At 61.6% G+C, this 22,046-nt stretch overlaps 1 protein-coding gene across 2 annotated transcripts in view; it reads left to right on the forward strand.

The window, feature by feature from the left end:
* TTC28 (tetratricopeptide repeat domain 28) overlaps nt 1-22,046 on the forward strand; it is a gene marked incomplete at both ends in the record, with an annotated part of 602,748 nt that overhangs the window by 572,719 nt on the left and 7,983 nt on the right. For both annotated transcript variants that reach the window (XM_080717620.1, XM_080717621.1), the window contains 5 exons: nt 1,904-2,044; nt 10,802-10,943; nt 18,618-18,797; nt 19,809-20,529; nt 20,904-21,028. In XM_080717620.1, coding sequence (XP_080573746.1) covers nt 1,904-2,044; nt 10,802-10,943; nt 18,618-18,797; nt 19,809-20,529; nt 20,904-21,028 — 1,309 coding nt within the window. The remainder of the gene's footprint in view (nt 1-1,903; nt 2,045-10,801; nt 10,944-18,617; nt 18,798-19,808; nt 20,530-20,903; nt 21,029-22,046) is intronic.

Raw genomic sequence — 22,046 nt, forward strand, 5'->3', positions numbered from 1 at the left:
GGGGCGGTGGGCAAGCCGAGGCACACGGAGGCTGGCCACCACCCGCTCTGCCCCCAGTGCTCCGGGCCAAGTTCCCAGGCTCCTCCAAACCTGAACCCCAGTCTCCTTGGCTCCAGAGAGACAACGAGCCATGCCTCAGTTAGGCATGGGGTGGGAGTCTGAGTAGGAGGACTTGCACACGATGGGACACAGCTCCCCGCAGAACCCCGCACAAGCGTTGTGCATGTGGCAGGGCCAGGCCAGCCGCGGGCCGGGACAGAGGCAGCAGCCAGGCCCTCGACCCCGACGCCGTTCTGGGATTCTTACCAGTGTTGTATGGGCTCGCCAGAGAGCAGAGCCAGTGCAAGACAGGCGCGTGCCTGTGCCTGTGTGCGTGCGTGCACCTCAGTCTGTGACCCTCCTTCTCAGCCTCCCCAGTATTGGGGTCACTGCGCGTACCACCACACCCCATTTACAGAGAGACTTATACTCATGTCTCATCGGCCCAGGATGCCGTGCTGAGGGCCAACCGCCCTCTGTCACAGGCGTCTCCACGCCGGCCACCTCAAGTGGGCGACATTCACATGTCCATCTTCAGCCTCCAGGCCCCGGCGCTCTCCACATGACCTCCTGGTCCTTGGCTGCAGGGAGCCATGGAAGAGGACTGGATGTCGCTGGGCGTCTCCATGAAGGGTGCAACCCCGATCCCTGGGACCAGGTGGCATTGCGATGAGCCTGTTGGGACTCTGGTGGAGGAGTGGAGTGGAGGCGCCTGGGCCAACCACGGTCACCGCAGAGCATGTCATTTGCACTCCGCCTCTCTCAGCTTGATCACGCGGAAGAACCGAGGCTCTGCCTGGTATTTCTGTTTGTTTAAAAACACATCGTGAGCCAGGGTGATGGCCACACTCCTGTAATCCCAGTACTTGGGAGGCTGAAAGAGGAGGCTTACGGGTTCAAGACCCTTGTGATCTAGCGAGACCCTGTTAAAACGGGGGGGGGGGGGCTGGAGTTATAGCTCGGAGGTAGAATGGCCCTGTGTCCAATCCTCCCCAGTACCACACACAAAAAAGAACAACAAAAATTTGCAAGCTGAATGTGGCGGCACATGCCTATAATCCCAGTACTTGGGAGGCCAGGATGGGAGGACGGCAGGTTTAAGACCAGCCTCAGCAACTTAGCAAGACCCTGTTTAAAAAACAACAAAAAAGGGGAGGATAGCAGATAGCTCAGAGGTAGAATGCCTCTCGGCTCAACCCAGCACTGATAAAAGAAAAGGAGAGAGAGAGAGAGAGAAAGAGAGAGAGAGAGAGAGAGAGAGAGAGAGAAATATATGAGGTGTCCGATATGAGGTGTGGAGCATATGATATGAGGTCATTAACGAAGGCTGCCTTCTCCCTGCACCACCATCCAGCCCGCACCCCGACAGCCCCTGCTGCCTGGTGTCACGGCCACTCTGGGCTCCTTCCTCTCCCGCCTGGAAAGGCCTTTCTGGGTGGTGCGTGTCCACGCCCCCCAAGGGGCCTGGCATGGTACAGGTGCTCAGTTACTGTTTTAGAAGGTCATTCCACAGCCCCGCTTGCTTAGCCCGTCTGGGAGGAGTGCCAGGCTGGCCTCCAGGGCGCGGGCGCCTGGTGTGCGCCCGCACACACTCGACCCGGGAGCGGCTCATGTTCTCACACAGCTCTGGTCTGTGGAGTGTGCACCGGGTGGGGACAGCAGGACACAGGCAGACAACCAGCCAGTTCCTGCGCTCTGGGCAGGCGCGGGGCCAGGTGCACTGGCGCAGGCCTGAACCCCGTGCGTGGGACAGGTCTCACCAAGCTGCCCGGCTTCGGGCTTCCCGAGGGGCTGGGTCCCGGGCTCCTACCAGCCTGCTCGGCCTGCGCTTCCTTGACGGGCCCTCTCTCTGCCTCTCCCACAGGGCGTGCGCCAGCAGCGAGACAGAGAGCGAAGCTGGAGACATCATGGACCAGCAGTTGGAGGAGATGAACAGCCAGCTGAACTCAGTCACCGACCCCACCGGCTTTCTCCGGATGGTTCGTCGCAATAACCTCTTCAACAGGTGCGCAGGCTTCTCCTGAGCTGAGCCCAGGCGGGCCCGTCTCCAGCCAGTGCCTTGCCTTCCCTGGGCAGGCCCCTGGCCGTCACGAGGCGGCGCATAGAGGCAGTGCAGGCTTGTCCTGAGCTAGGCCCTGGGGCCCAGGCCGCCACCTGCTTCTCACTTGGCCTGCGAGCTGACTTCCTGAACAGCAGGCGAAAGCCAGAGCGCTTCCCCCTCCTGCAGGCCTGCATCTGCAACGCCATCATAGCCTGCATCCAAACCAGGAGCACCCTGCCCCCCAGGCCCACCCAGAGACCCCTGGCCCTATCCCGTGACAGACAGACCTCATGGGCTAAAATCATCAAGGCACCGCACCCCTCCACCCCTCGGGAGTGAGGCCAGGTCAATAGGGGCAGGGGACTCGCTCGAGGGGCACCGTTCCAGGGAAAACTCCCCAGCAGAGAACCTGCCCCTGGAGGCCGCGGGGTGGGCAGCACGCTGGGTGGGGCTGTCCTGCTTGGCCGTCCTGCTGTGCAGACATTGTGGACCCGTCTGGTCCTGCACCGGGCCCTGGTTTCCTCCCATTATCGTGCTGTCGGGTGACAAACGTGTTTACTTTCCCAGGACCAGGCTGGGTGGGAAGGGAGCCAGGAACCCAAGGCCAAGTGGCGGCTGAGGCCCACACCGGCCTGTCTATGCCGCCTCTGCGGGACCTCATGGCCTTGGGTTCATGTGAGCAGGTGTGAGCGAGGCCGGCCTCTGGCCGGGGCAGCAGGAGGCCATCGTCAAGGCAGCGAGGGCTCTGCCAGCTTGGGCCTCACTGCCTCTGGCTGTGTGCACGGGGCAGGTGGCTTCACTGTCCACCCAGCATCCTTAACCCCAAGTGGTGCCACACTGCCCGCCCCCAGGGTCCCGACATGGGAGCCTGGAGCTCGACTGTGAATGGCACTGGCCAGCTGGCTCCCAGCACACAGGAGGCACTGGTGGCTTTCTCCTGATTGGGGGAAGACGGTTCCTAATACGATGTGGGTGGCTGACTTGGGAAGTGACGGCGTCGGTGCGCTAACACCCAGGCTGTGGCCCCCTCGAGTCCCTCCCATAAGAGCTGCAAAGGGGGCAACCACCAGACGTCGTGGTCACCTGGCCACTGGCACCCTGCAGCCAGGAGCCCGTGCCCCAGGCCCTGCGCGCTGCTAAAGAAAGGGCCGGTCAGAAACCTGGCTTTATCAATTGAGGGCCCTAGGTGGTTTGAATTTGAGGTCGAGGGGTCGCTAATTTTGGAAAGATGGCTTCTGTCCTGAGCAGTCGTGGGCTGGAGCAGGATCTGCACGCAACCACGGTCACTTTGTGAGTTCACTTAACCCTCACTGTCCTGTCCCTGCAGGCCTGGTGCTGGCCTGGCTCCAGGGGCCTGGTGGGGAGCAGAGCAGCAAGGCCCTCAGCGGCCCAGGCAGGCTCTGACCTGGCTCAGGACCTCTGCCCACCCCAAGGACAGCGAAGCCCCCCATCCCGTCCTGCCTCTCGGAAGCCACTGAGGGTGGCCACAGGAGGGCAGCAGGCCCAGGATGGCGGGCAGCCCACGTGCCCTCTGCCATCTCCTGGGTGAGCCCAAGAACAGAGGGGCTCGAGCCAGGCCGCAGAGGCAGAGGCATCGCGCTAGTGAGCAGTGCCAGCCCGTGAACCACCAGGGCCGCCCCCGCGGGCTGTGCTCGCCCCGCCCCGGTGCCCAGCCCCCCCCGGCCCCTCCCTGGGCAGGGATCTGGACTTAGCTAAGAGGCGCTTTCCACTGACGCCTCCTGGTGACTGACTCCTGGTGACCGGCCCGTAGAAGGCTCTGGCGCCAGATCTCTCAGGGCCCTGCGCCCCAGGCGCAGCGAGCTGCAGGCTGCCTCTCCAGGCCCGCAGCTGGGCTCTCAGTTCCTTGGCCCCTGTGCTTGCTGGGCTGACTTGGCAGTGAGGCCGCGTAGCCCGCATGGGTCACACAAGGCTTGGCTCCGGGGGCTCTCTGGCCGCTCAGGGAATCCGTGTAGTCCTGCGTTTGTTTGAGATCTGCACACCAGCTAGTTTTCTTCTTACCTGTGCACTTGGGCACAAAACACTTGCGTGTTGAGCTCGGGGCAGGCAATACCAGTGAACTAAAATCAGAAACCTTTCTCTTGCCTGGGCTTGTGGCTATGGTGCGGGCAGGGGGCAGAGCCAGCCCTGGGCTTCGGAAGCCATGCCAAGGACCAGAGGCCAGCATGCCTGTGCATGTGTGTAGCAGAGGGGACAGCTGGGGCACTCGGCAGCACACACTTGGTACAGACCGCAGGAAGAAGGCACGGCAGGCCTTTGACTGAGCCCGGGTGCTGGCCCGGCAGCCTGGGCACCAAGGGTGCGCAGCAGGACCAGCGAGGCCCAGCCCCAGCGCGCTGTCCTGGCCCTGGTGCAGCGCACATCCCCGTGTTGCATTCCCCTGGTTATGGCTCACGTGACATCACAGGGAGAGGGCTTTCTTGCTGGCCAGGGGTCAGGCGTCAGTGACTAGGGCGGGAACAGGACACAGCAGGTCGTGTCTCCCCCTTTCAAGGACAGGTGCCACGGTTGGTCCCCAGCTTCCTGGGGACCTGCAGCTTCCATCCAACCCTGCTCACACCCCCTGGTGCTCACGGAAGACCTGGGGGGAGGGGGGATCAGCAAACATGATCCCTGGCCCGGTTAAGGGTCCCCCAGAAAATTGCTCATGTGAGGGGATAGCTGCATCCCACTCCCTGGGGCCAGAGCCCTGGTGAGGGGCCTGCATGCCTACCCCCTACCCCTGGGAGCAGCAGGAGCAGAGGTAGTGCCCTGCTGGGGCTCAGTGGGCTAGCCCAGCACCCTCCCTGCCCCCAGAGCCCCACCCTCCCTCCAGCTCCCCAAACAGAAGCCTGAGGCAGTGGCAGGCACAGTGGGGGACAGGGCGGATGAGTGGTCCACGGCTCGCTATCCACACCCGCCCCTGGCCACTGGACTGGGGCCCAGCGTGCGTGTGACTGTGTGGGCAGCCCTGGCCTGGGAGGTGGCACAGGGACCTGACTTGGCACCTGGCGCGCTTTGCCCGCTGGTGCTGGGCGGCGGTGCTGCGGAGGCGCTCCTGGACCACGGCGACTCACCCACAAGCACCGCTTTCTCTACCACCAGTTTGTTTGACCTCTTCTTCCAGGAATGATTGGAGTTTACCAAAACATACACATGGCACAGGACTGTAGAAAAGATAAAGAAATGGGCAAGAGGGTCATGGGAGGGGTAGAAGGGGAAGAGTGAGGCTGACGCACAAGTGCGGAGACGAGCCGCAGTGTAGACAGGCTCTGCCCGGTCCCGCAGAATCTGCCTCTGGAGTGCAGCAAGGCCCAGGCCCTCCAGGGAAGGGGGAAGTTGGGGAGGACGGCTCCAGCTCTGCCTAAGTGGCTGCCCCTGTGCCCAGGCACTGAGCCCGGCCTCCTCCTTTCCGCACCGCACCGCAGCCCACGGCCCTCCACTCCAGCCCCTCAGGAGCCAGGAGGAGGGAAGCCACTGCCGCCCAGGCTCCTTCACTCGGGGCTGAGAGGCGGCAGGCGGGATGGGGTCCCTGCCTGAGCCCAGGCAGCCGAGGACGGGGCAGGCATCTGATAATTAAGGTGAGCGGGCAGCGCGCCCGCGGGTTCCTGAATACTTAAAATGCAGCCTTAGTGGCATTTGGTCCCCCCAGTCTGCAGCCCTTACTGTGAAGGTTTGTGGAAGAGCGCCACCTAGTGGCGCACAAGCCCTCTCCCTCTCCATCTCTCCCTCTCTCCTCTTTCTCTCTCCTCTCCCTCCCTCTCTCCTTCCCTCTCTCCCTCTTCTCCCTTCCCCCTCTCTCCATTCCTCCTCCTCCTCCTTCCTCTCTCTCTCTCTCTCTCTCTCTCTCTCTCCCAAACCTGGGGGCAGTCCCCCTCCAAGCCACACCTCCAGCCTTTCTCATATTTTATTTTGAAGCCGGCTCTTGCTAGGTTGCTGAGGCTGGCCATAAGCCTGCGATGCTCCTGTCTTAGCCTCCCAAGTACTGGGGTCACAGGCCTGCGCCACCACACCAGGCCGACTCCACACTTTGTCCAGACAGACCAAAGCTGGGGCCGCGCCCCTCCTGAATAGGAGCCTGCCCTCTGCTTCCCTCCTCACAGACTGCCGTGCTGCAGAGAACATGAGTATTTCTCCAGCCGTAGATTAACAAACATTGCCTGGGAATGAGCTCATAAGGACTGTGGTGTGGGGAAACCCTCTGCCCCCTTAGCCCAGTGGAGCCTGGCGGGATCTGTAGAGGACAGTGAGCGGGCGCCCCCTGCTGGCGTCCTGGGGCAGCGCAGCCGTGATCCACACAGCAGCGGTGCCTGCCACCGCCACTCTGAGGGCACCGGCTGTGGGACCGCGCACCGGCTGTGGTACCGCCCTCCCGCTGGCGGCCTGTGCAGGTCTCTTGCCCTCCCTGAACCTGGGCTGCTGGCTGTAGAGGAGGAGCCTCCTGCAGGCCCCCGGGAGGGCTGAGCTCAGCGTCCAGAGAGCCGAGGCCCTGATAAGAGCAACTGGAGGCCGCTGAGGCGCGGTGCTGGGGAGGGAGCAGGGGGCACGGCCACCCGCCAGCGCTGGCACGCCGCTGTCCAGCCAGAGCCCTGGGGACGCTGCCCGCCCGCTCCGCTCAACCTGAGCCGCAGGTCACCACCGGCCCTGGCAGCCATGCCAGCCATCGCTCCTGAGCGGAGGGCAGCACCAACTGCCCTGTGCCCGGCCCCCGTGCAGGGCACACTGGGCACACCCGGCTGTAGGGCTCGGTGGGAGGGCTTGCCTGGATTTAACAGATTTTTCTTTTTGTGTGTGTGATACAAAGGGTTGAGTCCAGAGACATTCTACCTCCAAGCTGCATCCCCAGCCCTAACTTTTATTCTTTTTATTTTTGAAACGGTCTCACTGAGTTGCAAAGGGCCTTACTAAGTATCTTAGGCTGTCCACAAACCGCGATCCTCTGGTCTCAGCCTCCCAAATACTGGAATTACAAGCGTGCGCCAACACACCCAGCTTTTATTCTTTATTTTGAAGCAGGGTCTCACTAAACTGCAGAGACCCTCACTAAGTAGCTGAGGCTGGCCACAAACCTGTGATCCTCCTGTCTCATCCTCCCAAGTGCTGGGATTAGAAGTGTGCGCTACCACACCCAGCTTAGGTTTTTCTTTTTTAAAATATGAAGAGGATGCCGGGCATGGTGGTGCACAACTATAATCCCAGTAGTTAGGAGGCTAAGAAAGGAAGATTGCAGGCACATGACAGTCTCAAAAATTTAGTGAGACTGTGATAGATGATAGATAGATAGACAGATAGATAGATAGATAGATAGATAGAAAGAAAAAAGGGCTGTGGGTGAAGCTTAGAGGTAGAATGTCCCTGGACTCAATCCTCAGTGTGTCTGTCTGTCTGTCTGTCTGTCTGTCTGTCTCTCTCTCTCTCTCTCACACACACACACACACACACACACACACACACACACACACACACACACACAGATTTACAAGAGCTTTGGCCCAGCCCTTCAGCTTAGTGTGGAAGGGACTCTGACCCCCGTCCAGTCCGCAGCGCCTGCAACCCCACAGGCCTAGAACTGGCTGCTTGACTGTTCTGAGTTGCTCTGAACTTACCTCTGTGCACAGGGGTCTCTGTGAGCGCAGTAAGAACAGAGCTTGCAGCAGTTCACGTAGGCAGGCTGGGAAGGCCATTCCTGGGGCCAGTGACAGGTGCCTCCAGCTCAGAGGAGTCTTGAATGGGTTTATTTTTAACCTCAAATCATGGTTTCCAGTTAGGTGTGGTTGTTTAGCCACCCGCTCACCATTTCTGGGCTTTTATTTACTCCAAAGAGGGCATCTCTGCACAGGTGGCCTCTGTCCAATAGTATTACGGCCAGTGAGTGTTTCTGGGGCTCCTTGCCCGGCTAGCACAAGCGGCCACGTGGCTGGCTTAAGGGGTGCCTGCCCAGCCTGGGCCAGTGGGTCAGCACCCAGAAACTATGGCCCCAGGGGTGAGTGGCCCACGAGTGGTTGGGCTGGGGTGGGGGGATGCAGACAGCCCGCGCTTGGTGTGGCCTTGGGGGTGGAGGTGCACGAGCGGTGCGGGCAGAGTGGCTCCGCTGAGCGTCTTCACACGGGGTCCCCGCTGATGAGCTTGGGAGCCCACCCACCACCGCCACAGGCTCTGGTTCATGAAGAATCCCCACCACCCGGAAGCACACACACCAACCCACACGTCCCGAGGGTCCTCGGGAGACCCCTTGGGTCAGCTTGAATGGCTGCACCTGGCTGGCCTTGGCTGAGGACATGTCTGCCTTCCCAGCTGGAGCCGCACAAGGCGAGGGTGGCATGTGGTCTATAGTGGCCGCACTGCCAGGCCCACCCCAGGAGAGGGGGCAAGCGTGGGGATTCTCAGGGAGGGACGGGTGCAGAAGGCTCACATCTGCTCTGCTTGGGAGGGGCTTGCTGGCTGAAAGAGGTGGGTGGCCTGCCTTCCCAGGACAACCAGCCCCCACCCTGTGGCTTCCCCCAGCGTGTCCTGCCCACAAACTGCCCCGGCACCGTGACTCCCCCCGCCCCCACGGCCCGGCACTGTGACTTCCCACACAGAGCGCCGACACCGTGACTTCCCCGGGCCATCCCTCTGTTTGGGAAGCCCCCTTCCATCTGGTCCCCGAGGCAGGCAGATTCAAACTGCCCGCCGCCGTGCTCCTGTCCTACGGCTCGAGCCGTGGTTCCGGCACTAGGGGATAAGCAGCTGTTCTCTGCCGGGACGGCCTCCCCTGCACGTCACCATTTAAGATGCTACGATACGAACTGCGATGGTGTGGGAGACTGTCCCCGGGACCTGTCAGACCCCCCAGAAACAATTTCCTTAAAAAACACCGCGGGTTCTTGTCCTGAGCTAAGGATAATAAATATGCAATGGCCCGGACTCTTACTAAAGATTTAAAGTTTATTAAAAAGATAGAAATACAGAAGACAGTCACAGCCCCCCCCGGGGGGGGGGGTCGAATGAATTCACCAAAGATTCCTAGACACAGTGCTCTCATGGTCAATCTCCTGACCCAACCAGAGCCGCCCCTCTAGGGCCAGCCCTTTTGATGTGGGGGATTCCTTCCTGCTGGTCTGTCCTGTTTCTGTTACGGACCCCACACCTCTTGTTACACCCCAAAGTGTGTTACTTGATCATCGGATTCTGGTCTCTCTTGAAGGCTTAGGGCATCCTCTCATGATCATCGAAGTCTGGGATCTCCTGAAAGTTTGCGGCCTGCTTCCAGCTCTTGGGAAATCTTATCTTTACAGCGAAAAAGGGCCGAAACTATCTCTGTTGTCCTGCTAGTCACCCTTGGTGCCCGGAATCCTGCAGCCCTTTGTCTGAAGCTCTTGGCTTCTTTTTCTACCAAAGATATATTTTAAAACTGAAAATCTTTCCCAATACTGGTACATTAATACGTTTTGAAGTCTCTTCCCAATACTGGTACACTGCAGCCAGGACTGTCCAGTCTCCTTGGCCCTCAGGGGACTGGCCGGTGCCCACAGCTGGGTCTGTCCCCAGCAGGCGCCTTTCTGTTCAGAGATGCAGGCCTCGGTGCTATTCAGCGCCACGGTGACCCGCGGGACCACGGCACGTCCCTGGCTGTTCCCAGCTGGGTTCCGCAGACCCAGGTCCCCAGGCGGGAGCTTGAGGCCCCACCCAGCCATGCAAGGAGAGGTGCGCGTCAGGGGCTGGCCACTGGCCACCGGCCACAGCAAGTGGCCCTGGTGATCCTGCTCCCTGTAGGGAACAGCCTGCGGCAGGCACCACTGCACCAGGGGCCCCTGACCCAGAGCACTGGGCTGTCCCCTGCTGGGCTTCGTGGCACCGTGTGGCCTGAGCGCCACCCAGGGCTCTGCACAGAAAGGCCCAGGCACTCCTAGTCACTCATCCCCGAGTAAAGGGGCATGAGCAGCTGGGCCGAGTGCTCAGGGCCTGGCTTGGCACACCCCAGAATTTAGGTCAGGAGGAATCTGTCATCTCTTGGACGTCACGGTTGCGGCCTGGCCTGGGAGGAAAGCCGCAGGCTCCTGTAACACAAGGCAGAAGCTCCTAAGGCTAAGAGGTCTCAGTGCCCGGCAGTTCTGGGCCACAAGAGCTGGACAGACAGGCCGAGAGCACCCGTGGCAGCCCAGCCCGCTTGGTTCCCCTGGCCGCCTCTTGTCCTGCTCGCCTGGGCACCTCTTGTTCTCCGTGGGTGCCTAGCAGGAAGCTGGTGCTCAGGAAACATCTTCTAAGTGAATCTGGGATGGTCTTCATGCTGTGTTGGGAGCATGACACTTGGGGTCCTTGGGTTTGAAAATACCTAGGTATTAACAATGCCGTGCCTGGAAACACAAACCAGGAATCAGAAAACAGAGCCAAACCCTGCAGCCACCTTCGAACTGACTCCCCTGGGCCTGGTGGATGAGGCTGAGCCCGTGCTGGGTCAGTGTGTGTGGGTAACTGGACCCACCGGGCAGTGACGGCTCCTCTGATTCCCAAGTGTTTCATGCCCACCTGCGCCCACCAGCCACGTGCATGGCTGTGGCTAAGCCCTCTGGGCAGCGCTTGGGGATGTTTGGTTATGTAGGAAGCTGCACGGGTGGAAGGGCCTGCACTCTGCCTGCGGCCCCAGTGCTCACGCAGCAGTCACCTGGGGGCGAGGTCAGGAGGGAGGCCGGGAGGGAGGCCGGCTGCCAGCCGGCGAGGTCCATCTCTCGCCTTTCCTCCCAGGAGCTGCCAGAGCATGACGAGCCTGTTCAGTGCCGCGTCGCCCATCAAGGACGGGACGTCCTCTCTCCCCAGGAGGCAGAGCCCACTCGCCAAGCCCCCGCTCCGCGCCCTGTACGACCTGCTCATCGCGCCCATGGAAGGGGTAGGTGCTCCCGGGAGCGCGGCGTCAGGACGCATCATTTACTGGTCAGGGCCCACGTGCGTCCCCTGAAGGCACGAACCTGGGCTCCGCAGACAAATGAGCTTCCAGAGCACGCGTCTAGACGTGCACACTCGGCCTCAGTGGCCGTCGGCCCGCAGGCTCCGCTGTGCTGTTGGTGAGCTGGGGCCGGTGCCCGCCTTGCTCTCTCCCTGGTCTCAGACGTTGTCGGGGCCCTGGCTCCCCACAGGGCCCGGCAGAGACGCCCTCGCAGGTCCCGGCCGGCGCGGTCCGCTCTGGCCCAAGAGTGCCACTCTGGTTCAGACACGACTGTGTAGGGACGTCAGCGCGCCCCAGAGGTGAGCCCCGAGCTGGCTCGGCGTAGGATGGGTAGAGGGCGGGCAGCCTGGCGCAGGGGGTCCGCACAGCCGCGGCTCTGCGCGCTCCTCTCCTGGGCTCGGTCTCAGCGCATGGAGCCTCCCACCCGCCGGCCTCGCCTCAGTGCTCACACGCCTCCTTGGAAGGCAGACGTGTGGAAGCCTGGGCCAGGGAGCTGGCAGAGCGGCGGGCCTCGGCCAGGCCCCGTCCCTCCTTGGTCTCCACTCCCTCTGTGGGAGTGAGGAGGCGCCCGGCCCCGCAGGTGGGCATGGGGAGGGACCCTTGCTTCGAGAGGCTCCAGGGGCACACAGGGACTCTCAGCTGGCGCGGGCACTGCGCTGCCTGCTCCTCCTCCAGCAGAGGTGCCCCCCATGCCATTGCCCTGTGCTCGCTGCCCCTCCTTCCTGTCTGTGGTGACCCCCACACACCTGGAGGGAGACGCGCGGGCGCAGGCGCAGTTGGTGCCCTGCTCGCTCCGCTCCTCCACAGGGCTTGGTCGGTCCCACTCCTCACCTGAGCTGCTTCCCGTCCTCTGGGTTCACCTTTGGGTTGGGGGCCCCAGGCTGCTGTCCCACCCACGTTCAGTTGGTGGGTGGGGGGCAAAGGGCACACGGCTGGCTGGCTGCCACCTCTGCCCCGTGAACCTTAGGGCCTGTGGGGCCGACCTCTTCCTGGCCCAGCTCAAGGCTCAAGCATGGCCTCCTCTCAGAAGCCTCCGGCCTCTCCACCCTCCCGAGCCCTCTGCATCTCCCGCCCTGGCCCCTGCGCGGCCAGTTTTCATGGTACCTGACCCTTGCCTCAGACCTGGCCCTCGGGAGCCTGCCCGCACTGCCTAAAGGAAGGCCTGCCCCGCATCTCCGTGTCCTCAGCAGCTGGCACAGGGCCTGGTGCCCAGTGGCACTCGGCAAGTTTACAGAATGGCATTGGCATTCCACCGGGCATGGCACAGAAAGCAGAAGACAAGGAAGAAGCCAGCTGCCCCCCTGGCAGCCGCTCGTGGTCAACCCCAGCCCTGAGAGTGCCAGGCTGAAGGAAGCGCGGGCCTGCTCGCAGGGCAGACCCGGTGCCCTGCTGCCCAGCCGCACCGTGCCAGGCTTCTGGGCACTTGGGGGCAGGATCGTGGCCTGAGGACCGGCTAGGCGGCAGCAGCAACGGGACCTGGGCAGAAATGAGCAGGGCAAGCCGAGGTGGGCAGCTGGCCTCCGGCCTTCCCAGCCAGGAGAGACACCGCCAGTCACCCCGAGGGGACGTGCCAGCCCGTGAAGGCAGCACTGTGCGTTTCAGGAAGCCGCTCTCTCCCCGGGAGGCTGACTGGAGGAGTGCCACGCGCCATCAGGATCAGCGGCAGCCCTATGGGGACACGTGGTGCTCCTCAGGGCGCAAGTGGGAGGGCACTTAGTGCCTCGGGCCGCAAGCTAGTCAGAATCGTGATGACGTGGTGCCTTCACAGGCTCAGCCGGGCACAGGGAAAGGCCTGCCACCAGGTGCGTGCCGGCCCCTGCCGCTGCCGGGGCACCGAGCCATCTAAGGTGCTGGGCTCGCGCTTGTGCCCGAAAGCACGTCCCTAGATCCAGTATTCAGAAATATTCTGCTTTGCAAGTCACATATTTAAACACAGCAGAGTTTGGCTGATTCAAATGAGACAAAGAGTGAAAACTTTTTTTTTTTCCCGGCAACGGGGATTGAACCCAGGACATTCGACCTCTGAGCTACACCCCTGGCCTTATTTTTTATTCTTTATTTTGAAACAGGATCTCACTAAGTTGCAGAGGGCCTCACTAAATAGCTGAGGCTGGGCGGGAACCTGTGACCCTCCTGTCTCAGCCTCCCAGGTACTGGGCTTACAAGCGTGCACCACTAAATTGTCAGAGCAAGAGCTCTCCCCTGATTAAAACCACCTGCTGTAGCTGGGTGCGGTGGTGCATGGTTGTGACCTCGGCTACTTGGAGGGTCACGGGAGGATCACCGAGCCCTGAGCTCAAGGCCAGCCTGGGCAACATGGGAGACCTTTCAAAATAAGAAAACAAGTGAACAATTGAGTCTGCGAATGAGTACATTTAAAAATAATAAAACCACCCGCTAGTAAAACCTGGTGAAAACACTTGTGAAAAGCTCAAGTGTAGTTAGACTTCCTTTCTGTCCCATTCATACAAACTTTTCTCTCTTTTTTTGGTGGTACTGGGGGTAGAACCCAGGGGCTTTCTATCTTCAGGCTATACTCCCAGACCTATTTTTATACTTTATTTGGAAACAAGGTCTCATAAATTGCTGAGAGCCTCACTCAGTAGCTGAGGCTGCTTCGAACCCGTGTGATCATCCTGTCTCAGCCTCCCAAGCGTGGGGATTACAAGTATGCGCCACCATGCCCGGCCATACGTCCATTTTAATACAGATACACGCAACAGCAACACACACATACACACACATATATACACAACACTGGGATGGAACCCAGGGTCATTCTACCTCTGAGCTACACCCCAGCCCTATTTTATCATGCTTTATTTTGAAACGGGGTCTCATTAAGTTGCTGAGGCTGGCCACGGACCCGCAACCTTCCTGACTATAGAGTGTGCACCATGCCTGCCTACAAATATTTATTGCCCTGCGCCATGCACACACGGTCCCCAACTCAGAGATGGGGAGTGCCGGGTGGCCACTGCCTGCGTAGAGGTGGGGGCAGCGCGGGTGTGACGTCACTAGGACCTGCCCCTTACTCCCTGCTGGGCCGACCCGGAGCCGGCTGGTTCCTGCTCCCAAGGCCACCAGAGGGCGCCGGGAGACCTTCAGAGGCTCCGCGCCCGCGCTGTCCGCCCAGCCCGGCCAGGCCCGCGGCTTGCTGCTTCCAGGGAGGTAGCAAATCTGAACCCAAAGTCCAAGATTATGAGCCACGGACACGACAAGACTAAGGCTATTAGCCTCATCACACGGAGCACGTAATTATCTGAGCAACTGCCTTTGTCTAGCCGCAGTCATATTGCTCAGGGGCCGCACAGCACAGTCCCTTGGGCGGCCTCTCCCGCTTTGATTCAATCTGGCCTGGGGGGCACCATCTCCGCCTTCCCGCAGCACGCTGTCCTTTGCTGTCAGGACGGGCGAGCCGTCCACTTAACTCCATCACCACCACCCACTGGCAGACCAGACGGGGGATGCCACCAAAGAAAAGCCCCGGCTGGGAGGAAAGGCCGGCTGACCTTCCTGCGCTCACTGTGGAAGGACAGGTGGCCTCGGGCCTCCCCACGTCCGCACGCCAACAGTGTCCCTCCCGGGCCTCCAGCGCACGCACGAGGCTGCAGGTCCGGGTCACCCCAAGTCACCCCAGACCGAGGGTGCGAGTTCGTCAAAGCCAGATGCTGCGATCCTCAAGGATCCTCAAGGCCAGGATCTGAGCTAGAAACTCCCCTGGGCCAGATGCCGGGACCTCTCGGAATCCTTTAGAACAAGTTTGGGCGTATTTTAGTTATAGTCTCTGCCATCCTTATCTTTGTTTCCCTATATTTAAATTTTATCTCCTAGTCATTTCATAGTTCCAAAAATATGAATCTTGAAATCTTTCTTGGAGGCTTTGCCCTATTTTATCTTATTTCTCAAATGTTTTATTTTTATGTACTACTAGAATGGAACCCAGGAACTTTCTACCTCCAAACTACATCCCCAGCCCTATTTTATTTTTTATTTTGAAACAGAGTCTCACTAAGTTGCTGAGGCTGGCCTCAAACCTGTGATCCTCCTATCTCAGACACCACCCCAAGTACCTACTTTAAATCATTGTATCAAAAGATCCTTTTCTTTCCAAAATAGTTAAAGGTTTTCAGAAGAAAGAAAGAAGGGAAGAAAGAAAGAAAGGAAGAAAGGAAAGAAAAAAAGGAAGAATCATTTTCTATTTGCAAAGTCTTAAAATCCAAGCTTTAGGATGGGGGGCAAGAGTGAATGGCTGGTCAGGAAGAGTCGCTCTGCTCCCGCCTGGGCCCAGCACTCTGCGCTCGGTGCGCAGGCCGCCTAGGCTGGGGCTGCCTTCCTAGCCTCCAGGCTGGGGACATCACCAGAGGCCAGAACACAGGCGGGACTCTGGCTCCGCCAAGGCCTGGCCAGAGGACAGCTTGGACTCAGCCAGGTCCTGACCACAGCGACTTCAAAGCACACTGCCCCGCTGCTTTGTGAAACACCCCTTGCAAAACGTGGCGTGATCAGCGCTTACGCTAGGGTGGGCGCAGTGGGCAGAGACCCATCCTTTGGGTGCTGTTTGCTCAGTAGACTGGGGGGCTTGGAGGTGGGATTTTTGTCCAGAGAAATAATCAGACTGAGACTCTGGAGCCTGGATGGGGGACGAGGCCCCGGAGACTGTCAGCCCCGCCGCTGGCTGTCTAATTGATTTCTGATTGAGACATCTGTGGGAATATTCAAATGAGGACAGACGTCACCCAAGGACAAGCGTTTCCAGGACCAATTAGGAGGAGGAAAAATGGAGGCGATTACACACAGGCTGCTTTTGTGCTGAAACCTCCAGGGGAGGTGCCAGGATGGGCGGCAGGCTTCCAGAGGCAGGAGCCCGCCTGTGGCCACGCAGGCCAGGGTCCCGGGCACTGGCTCGGCTCTGGGGGGCTCAGGCCCACCCCCAGGCAGGCAGGCCCTGTGCTCCTTCTGGCCCGAGGGCTTGCCTTCTGAACCTGGCCGGATGGAGGGAGGCCCCGGGGCTCTCGTGGCTTCAGCTGATCTGGCTGAGGTCAGAGCCCAGTGTGAGGCAGGGCCAGCGGGCCACCGCGGTGTGTGAGCCCCCCTGCGTCTCTGGCTTGGATCCTGTCTGCCTTCTTGGCGTTTCCAATCACGCTCCTTCTCAGTAAGCGTGTGGTTTCTCTGAAGCCGGTTACATCCTCCATGACAAGATTTCCCATCAGCTTTGCAGAGGGGGCTTCACCCCAGGCCGCCATTCGATCAGTTCACCTGGTCACAAAGAAGAGGGACAGATCTGGGAGTTTCTCTCCTCCCCTCCATGATCAGCCCAGGGTGCTGTGAAGCCCCAGAGATCTGCTGCACCCTCCTGTAGACAGGCGCCAGTGGCTCCTTTGGGCCTTGCCATGGGCACACAGCAAGTGTTTCTTTAGCTAAAAGCCAGCCATGTGCAACCTAGTGTTTGCTTTTAGACCGCTCAGGACCCCGGTGCCCACAGGTGCACGTGGAAACCCCATGGACGCAGCATCATTGAACCAGGACCCGCAGCCTGGTCGGATCCCAGGGCCCATCATGGCGGCCTGGGAGAGCCATGGGTTTGGCTGTGGCTTCAGGTCAGGGGGTTGGCTCCGTAGGTAGTCAGAGGCAGTGTGGTGACGTGGCCATGAGGCAGCCTCCGTGTCTCCTGCTCCTTGGCTCTTCCAGAGGTGGCTTTTGCGTTTAGGCCCGAGGGGCAGGGAAGGTTCTACAGGAGACGCCCGAGGCCGAGGGCAGCAATGGTAAAAGGAGCAGGGCCACAGTCGCGCGGATTTAGTCCAAGCACCAAAGATGGTTAAAGTCACACTCGCCTGGACCAGTGGCTGAGGCTCTGGGGCCAGGCCGAGCGCTCTGCCTCCTGGGTGTCGGAGAGAGGGCGCCGGCGCGGTCCTGTGGGATCGGAACTGAGGCATGTAGGGGTAAGCGTCTTGCCAAAGTGCTCAGAGCCCAGCCTGCCCCAACCCCTCTGACCTGGGCCAGGGACACGACTCCGTGTCGGAGCACCAGCCTGGCATGGGCAGAGCCCTGGAGGATTCCATCGGCAGAAGATACAAAACCCGTCCTCTCGGCCCGCACCTCCCGTCTAGCAACTCCACGCCCCAGGAGCACACGGCACAGCACACTGGCCGCAAGGGTCTCTCCTGAGCCCTGTCCTGCTCCCCACCCCAGAATATGCCTTCCCTTCCTGGCCTGCCGGACAGCTGTCCACCCTCCAGGCCCACTCAGGAGACAGAGCATGCGAGGCACCCCAGAAACTGACCACCCAGGAGCCACAGAAACAGCACAGGCCTCAGGGTGGGGTGCATGCCAAGGATGACCTGGGGCGGTTGGCCACAGGACACAGAGCCGCTGCTGGACCAGGTCAGAGCGGTCTGGGGTGCATGGCTGCCACCTCGAGGTATAGCAGGACCAGCAGCGTCTACCACCCATGATGAGGGTTGCCCGGGAGTCCGGGCACAAGGCCTGCGAATGGGCAGAGGCAGCCTTAGGCCTCCAGCTGCCTGGCAGGTCTGTGGGGCCCTCCCCAGCATCCCCTCCCCACAAGGCTCAGTACTTGGTCCCCTTGACCCAAGAAAGGTTCTCAGCCTCGCCCCCCTGCCGCACAGGCGGGGGCTGCCCTAACGGGCATTGTCCCAGGAAGTCGGTGCTGCAGATGAGACCCTCCCCTGGACCAGCACCGGGCACCTGGCCTCGCTGGATCCCCCTGCCCTTGTGGGAAGGGCTCAGAGGGCAAACACCAGTGCAGGTAGAAAGACAAGAAAGAAAGGCAGAGAAGAAAAAATATACTGAAGGGGTTGGTAGAGACTAACCGTCCCTCCAGGCACTCACTTTGAGTGCTGGGCCTCGGGGTCAGCAAGCTCATCTGCTTCCCTGGGGCGCAGCCCAGGCCCCTGTGGGCAGACACAGGGGCCTGGGCTGTCTCCCCACGGCCAGGGCTGCTGCAGGTCACCCCCTCCGCGCTGCGCCTGTCGGGTCCTGTTGTCATGCCTGGCGCCTCAGTGGCCCTCAGCCACCCTTCCGGGAGGAAGCGCGGAGTGTGCGTGTGGCTCTGTGCGCCCTCGTGTCCTCCCTCGTGGACTCTGGGGAATGAGGTCACAGTGGCGCGAACGGATCTTCCCGCTGTCCCCACAGGGCCACGTGGGGACGCACCTCCAGAGCCCAAGGCCACGGTGGCTGGCAAGGAGCCAGCCCCACCTTCCTGGTGCCCAGCTCCCGCTGGCCATCCTCCTGCCCGTCAGAGTGGGCGCACGGCCTGCTCAGCCCAGCCTTTGCTGTTGCTCTCGGGTTGCTGCTGCCCTGCTTGTGGGGTCCCTGCGCTAACAGTGCCCCAACCCTGGGCTTGGGGACAGTGACCGGCGGGGTTCTTCCTGGGACGCTGCCCTTTGTGGGTCACCCTGCGTGGCTGGTGACCCTAGTCCCCCTCCCCTGGCAGGCACCTGCAGACCTCAAGGGACTGTCCCAAGCGCCTCCTTTCCTGCACAGCAGGTGGGGGCCCTTGTGGGCCCCTAGGTGCTGCCCCACCCACCCCCCGGCCATCCTTGTGGCCTTCGGTTGTGCTGTGGCCCGGGTGTCACCCTGTCACTTGCTCCACAGGGCCTGATGCACTCAAGCGGCCCCGTGGGCCGGCACCGGCAGCTGGTGCTGGTGCTGGAGGGGGAGCTCTACCTCATCCCCTTCGCCCTCCTGAAGGGCAGCTCCTCCAACGAGTACCTGTACGAGCGCTTCACCCTCATCGCCGTGCCCGCCATCCGCTCGCTCAGCCCACACAACAAGGTAAGGCGTGGCCCCCCCAGCAGGCAGGCAGATGCCTCGGGTGGCAGGAAGGGGCGTCCAGGCCCCGCGGACCGCCGGGCCTGGGCTGCTCTTGGTAACTGGAGCCTCACATGGGTCAGTTTCTGTGGCAAGGGTTTTTGAGGACCTTGATCTTAACTTTGGGGCTGGTCCGTTCTAGGAGAACAGCATTCTCTGGTTTCTCGGGTTCCCATGGCCCTTCTGGGTCCCAGATGTGAAGGGAACTGGTCTCCGGGAGCCTCGTCCCCTGCCTGCGGTGGTGCCCTGTGTACCACACGGTGCCAGGCTCAGGGACCTTTTTTAGAAGGCACATGCTGTGCACCACTTGCCCAGACCTGAGGGGCCGCTTCCCAGCAGGTCGGGCGCTTCTCGTACCACAGCTGAATGAGGCCCCCAAAGCTGGCTTGAAAGAAGGCGATACTTGGTGTCTTCCAGAGTTACCATGGGGCGGGACTCTGCGGGTCTCCCCGCTGCTCAGAGATGCCATGTGCAAGGGGTGGGAGTCTTTCTTTTTTTGGTGCTGAGGATGTTCTATACTCCCAGACTCCATTTTTACTTTGAAATGAGGCCTCAATAAGTTGCTGAGGTTGGCCTCAAATCTATGATCCTCCTGTCTCAGCCTCCCTCCGCCACACCTGGCAGGGAGAGTTCAGGGTGCAGAGCCGCTGAAGGGCTCCCCTGGGATTAACCTTTCCATTTGAGTCATTTCTCAACGACCCTGGCTGGCCCGGAGTGGGTCCCTCTTTAGGCAGTGCAGAGGGGGTGTGGGCTGAGGGCGGTGGCCGGCTGGCGCCCACCCGGCCTCTCAGGGCCCTGCACACACGAAGCGTCCCTGTCACTGCCCAGTCCTGATTCTCCGCATGAGCTTACACAGAGAAGTGATTCTCCAGAGATTAGGCACCTGTGTCAAAAAGACGCTAGGGACCTGGGTGATGGAGGCCACTGGGGACGCAGGTGCTCGGCCCGCTGATGACTGACTCTTTCCCATCCTAGTCTCACCTGAGGAAGACGCTGCCCACCTACTCCAGCTCCACGTCCATGGCAGCCGTTGTGGGCAACCCCAAGCTCCCGTCAGCAGTGATGGACCGCTGGCTGTGGGGCCCGATGCCGTCAGCCGAGGAAGAGGCCTACATGGTGTCGGAGCTGCTGGGCTGCCAGCCCCTGGTGGGCAGCGTGGCCACCAAGGAGAGGGTCATGAGTGCGCTGACGCAGGCTGAGTGCGTGCACCTGGCCACCCACATCTCCTGGAAGCTGTCGGCCCTGGTGCTGACGCCCGGCGTGGACAGCACCCCTGCGGGCAGCAAGAGCTCCTTCGGCCACCCCTACACCATCCCCGAGTCCCTGCGGGTGCAGGACGATGCCAGCGACGGGGAAAGTGTTTCGGACTGCCCGCCCCTGCGGGAGCTGCTGCTCACGGCCGCTGACCTGCTGGACCTGCGGCTGCCCGCCAAGCTGGTGGTGCTGGGCACCTCGCAGGAGGCCAGCAGCCGGGTCACGGCCGACGGGGTGGTGGCGCTGACGCGGGCCTTCCTGGCCGCCGGCGCGCAGTGCGTGCTGGTGTCTCTGTGGCCGGTGCCGGTGGCCGCCTCCAAGATGTTCCTCCATGCCTTCTACTCGGCCCTGCTCAACGGGCTCAAGGCCAGCGCCGCCCTGGGCGAGGCCATGAAGGGGGTGCAGAGCAGCAAGGCCTTCTCGCACCCCGCCAACTGGGCAGGTGGGCGCCGCCACGGAGCGGGCCCTGGGCTTCCCCAGGGAGGTGGGCATGGGTGTGGCTGGCACCTCCAGCCTGGGCTCTGGCTGCTGGTTCTTAGAACTGGGGGCATGGCCTCCCTCGCATGCTGGCCCCTTCACAGGCCTGGGGCCAGACACACGCCAAGGCCTTTCAGGGAGAGCCCGCGCTGGGCAGTGCTCCCCTCCTCTTGGGGCCCATTGGCGCCCCTACTGGCCATAATGGCCTGAGCACACTAATTCCTTAAGGATGGAAGCGGGGCGTCCAGGCCATGCACCCTGCGGCCCTCTGATGGGGCAGGGGGGGTGGGACACCGGCCAGCCCGCCGCCCTGCTGAGGTGCCCTCCCTGCGCCCACAGGCTTCCTGCTCATTGGCAGCGACGTCAAGCTGAACAGTCCCTCCTCCCTCATCGGCCAGGCCCTCACCGAGATCCTGCAGCACCCAGAGCGCGCGCGGGACGCCCTGCGAGTGCTCCTGCACCTGGTAAGGGGCCAGGCTGCTCCAAGGACTCCAGTGAAACTGTGTGTGGGGCCCGCAGATGGCTGGGCAGGAGACACACTCTGGGCAAGCCGCTTGGCTCTGAGCTCAGTTTCCCCGTCTGGTCTGGGAGGGTGGTGCAGCTCACATTTCAAGGGCACTGTGAGGGCCGATGAAATGTTAGCACCTCGCACTCAGGGTCCCAGGAGCTGACGGGTGCCGTTTCCTGATCAGATGCCAGCGGTCTCTGCGCGTGGTTGGAGGGGTCTGACGGGGCCCTTGGCCTGTTCCAGTGTTTGCAGGGTCCCAGCACTAGCACCGACGGGGTCCACTGTCATCTACACGTTTAATAGTGACATGAAACTCACCCTGTCCCCACCTTGAGATCAGCCATCCCTCCTGTAGCCCTGGAGGGTCCTTACTGCCCTCAAGAGTTCTACACAAGCCAGCCATGGCCCAGCGAGGCCCACGTGGCCGGATGCATGTCCATGCCACGTCCAACCCTTCCCAGCCCAATGCACATAGCGCTGGTGGTCACTTGTGGCCAGGAGCTGTGTGCGCCTCCACCTGTCCTTGGGGGGGGGCGGGCCAGCGTGGCGCCGCAGGCAGGGCCGGATTCCAGGTGGGCAGGTCCCCCGGCTGGGCGAACTCCTGGTCCCCTGGGGAGGGCTGGAGCAGGTCTCAGACCTGTGACATCTGGGCCTGCATGACAGACAAGTCACACACCTCTCTCCAGCCCAGGGCCTGCCTGTGGACAGTACGTGGCGGGCTCGCATGGCCCAGGCGCCTGCTGTAGGTGGAGGTGCTCACGTGTCTTTGGGCTCCGGGAGACCACTGTCTCACCCCGTCAGCATCTCTCGTCCCGGCCGCTGCCCAGGCAGCCTAGTCCTAGCAGAGCTTGCTCTGTGCCCGGCAGCCTCCTCCCAGCCTGGAGTCTCTTGTGCCACCAGGCCTTGAGACCCGCAGGGCACTAAGGCTCCGTCTCCAGCGGGTGTGGGGCCCTGGTCACGCTCGCCCTGTGGAA

Source organism: Muscardinus avellanarius (genome assembly GCF_963383645.1).
Source record: "Muscardinus avellanarius genome assembly, chromosome: 21".
NCBI classification, from domain to species: domain Eukaryota; kingdom Metazoa; phylum Chordata; class Mammalia; order Rodentia; family Gliridae; genus Muscardinus; species Muscardinus avellanarius.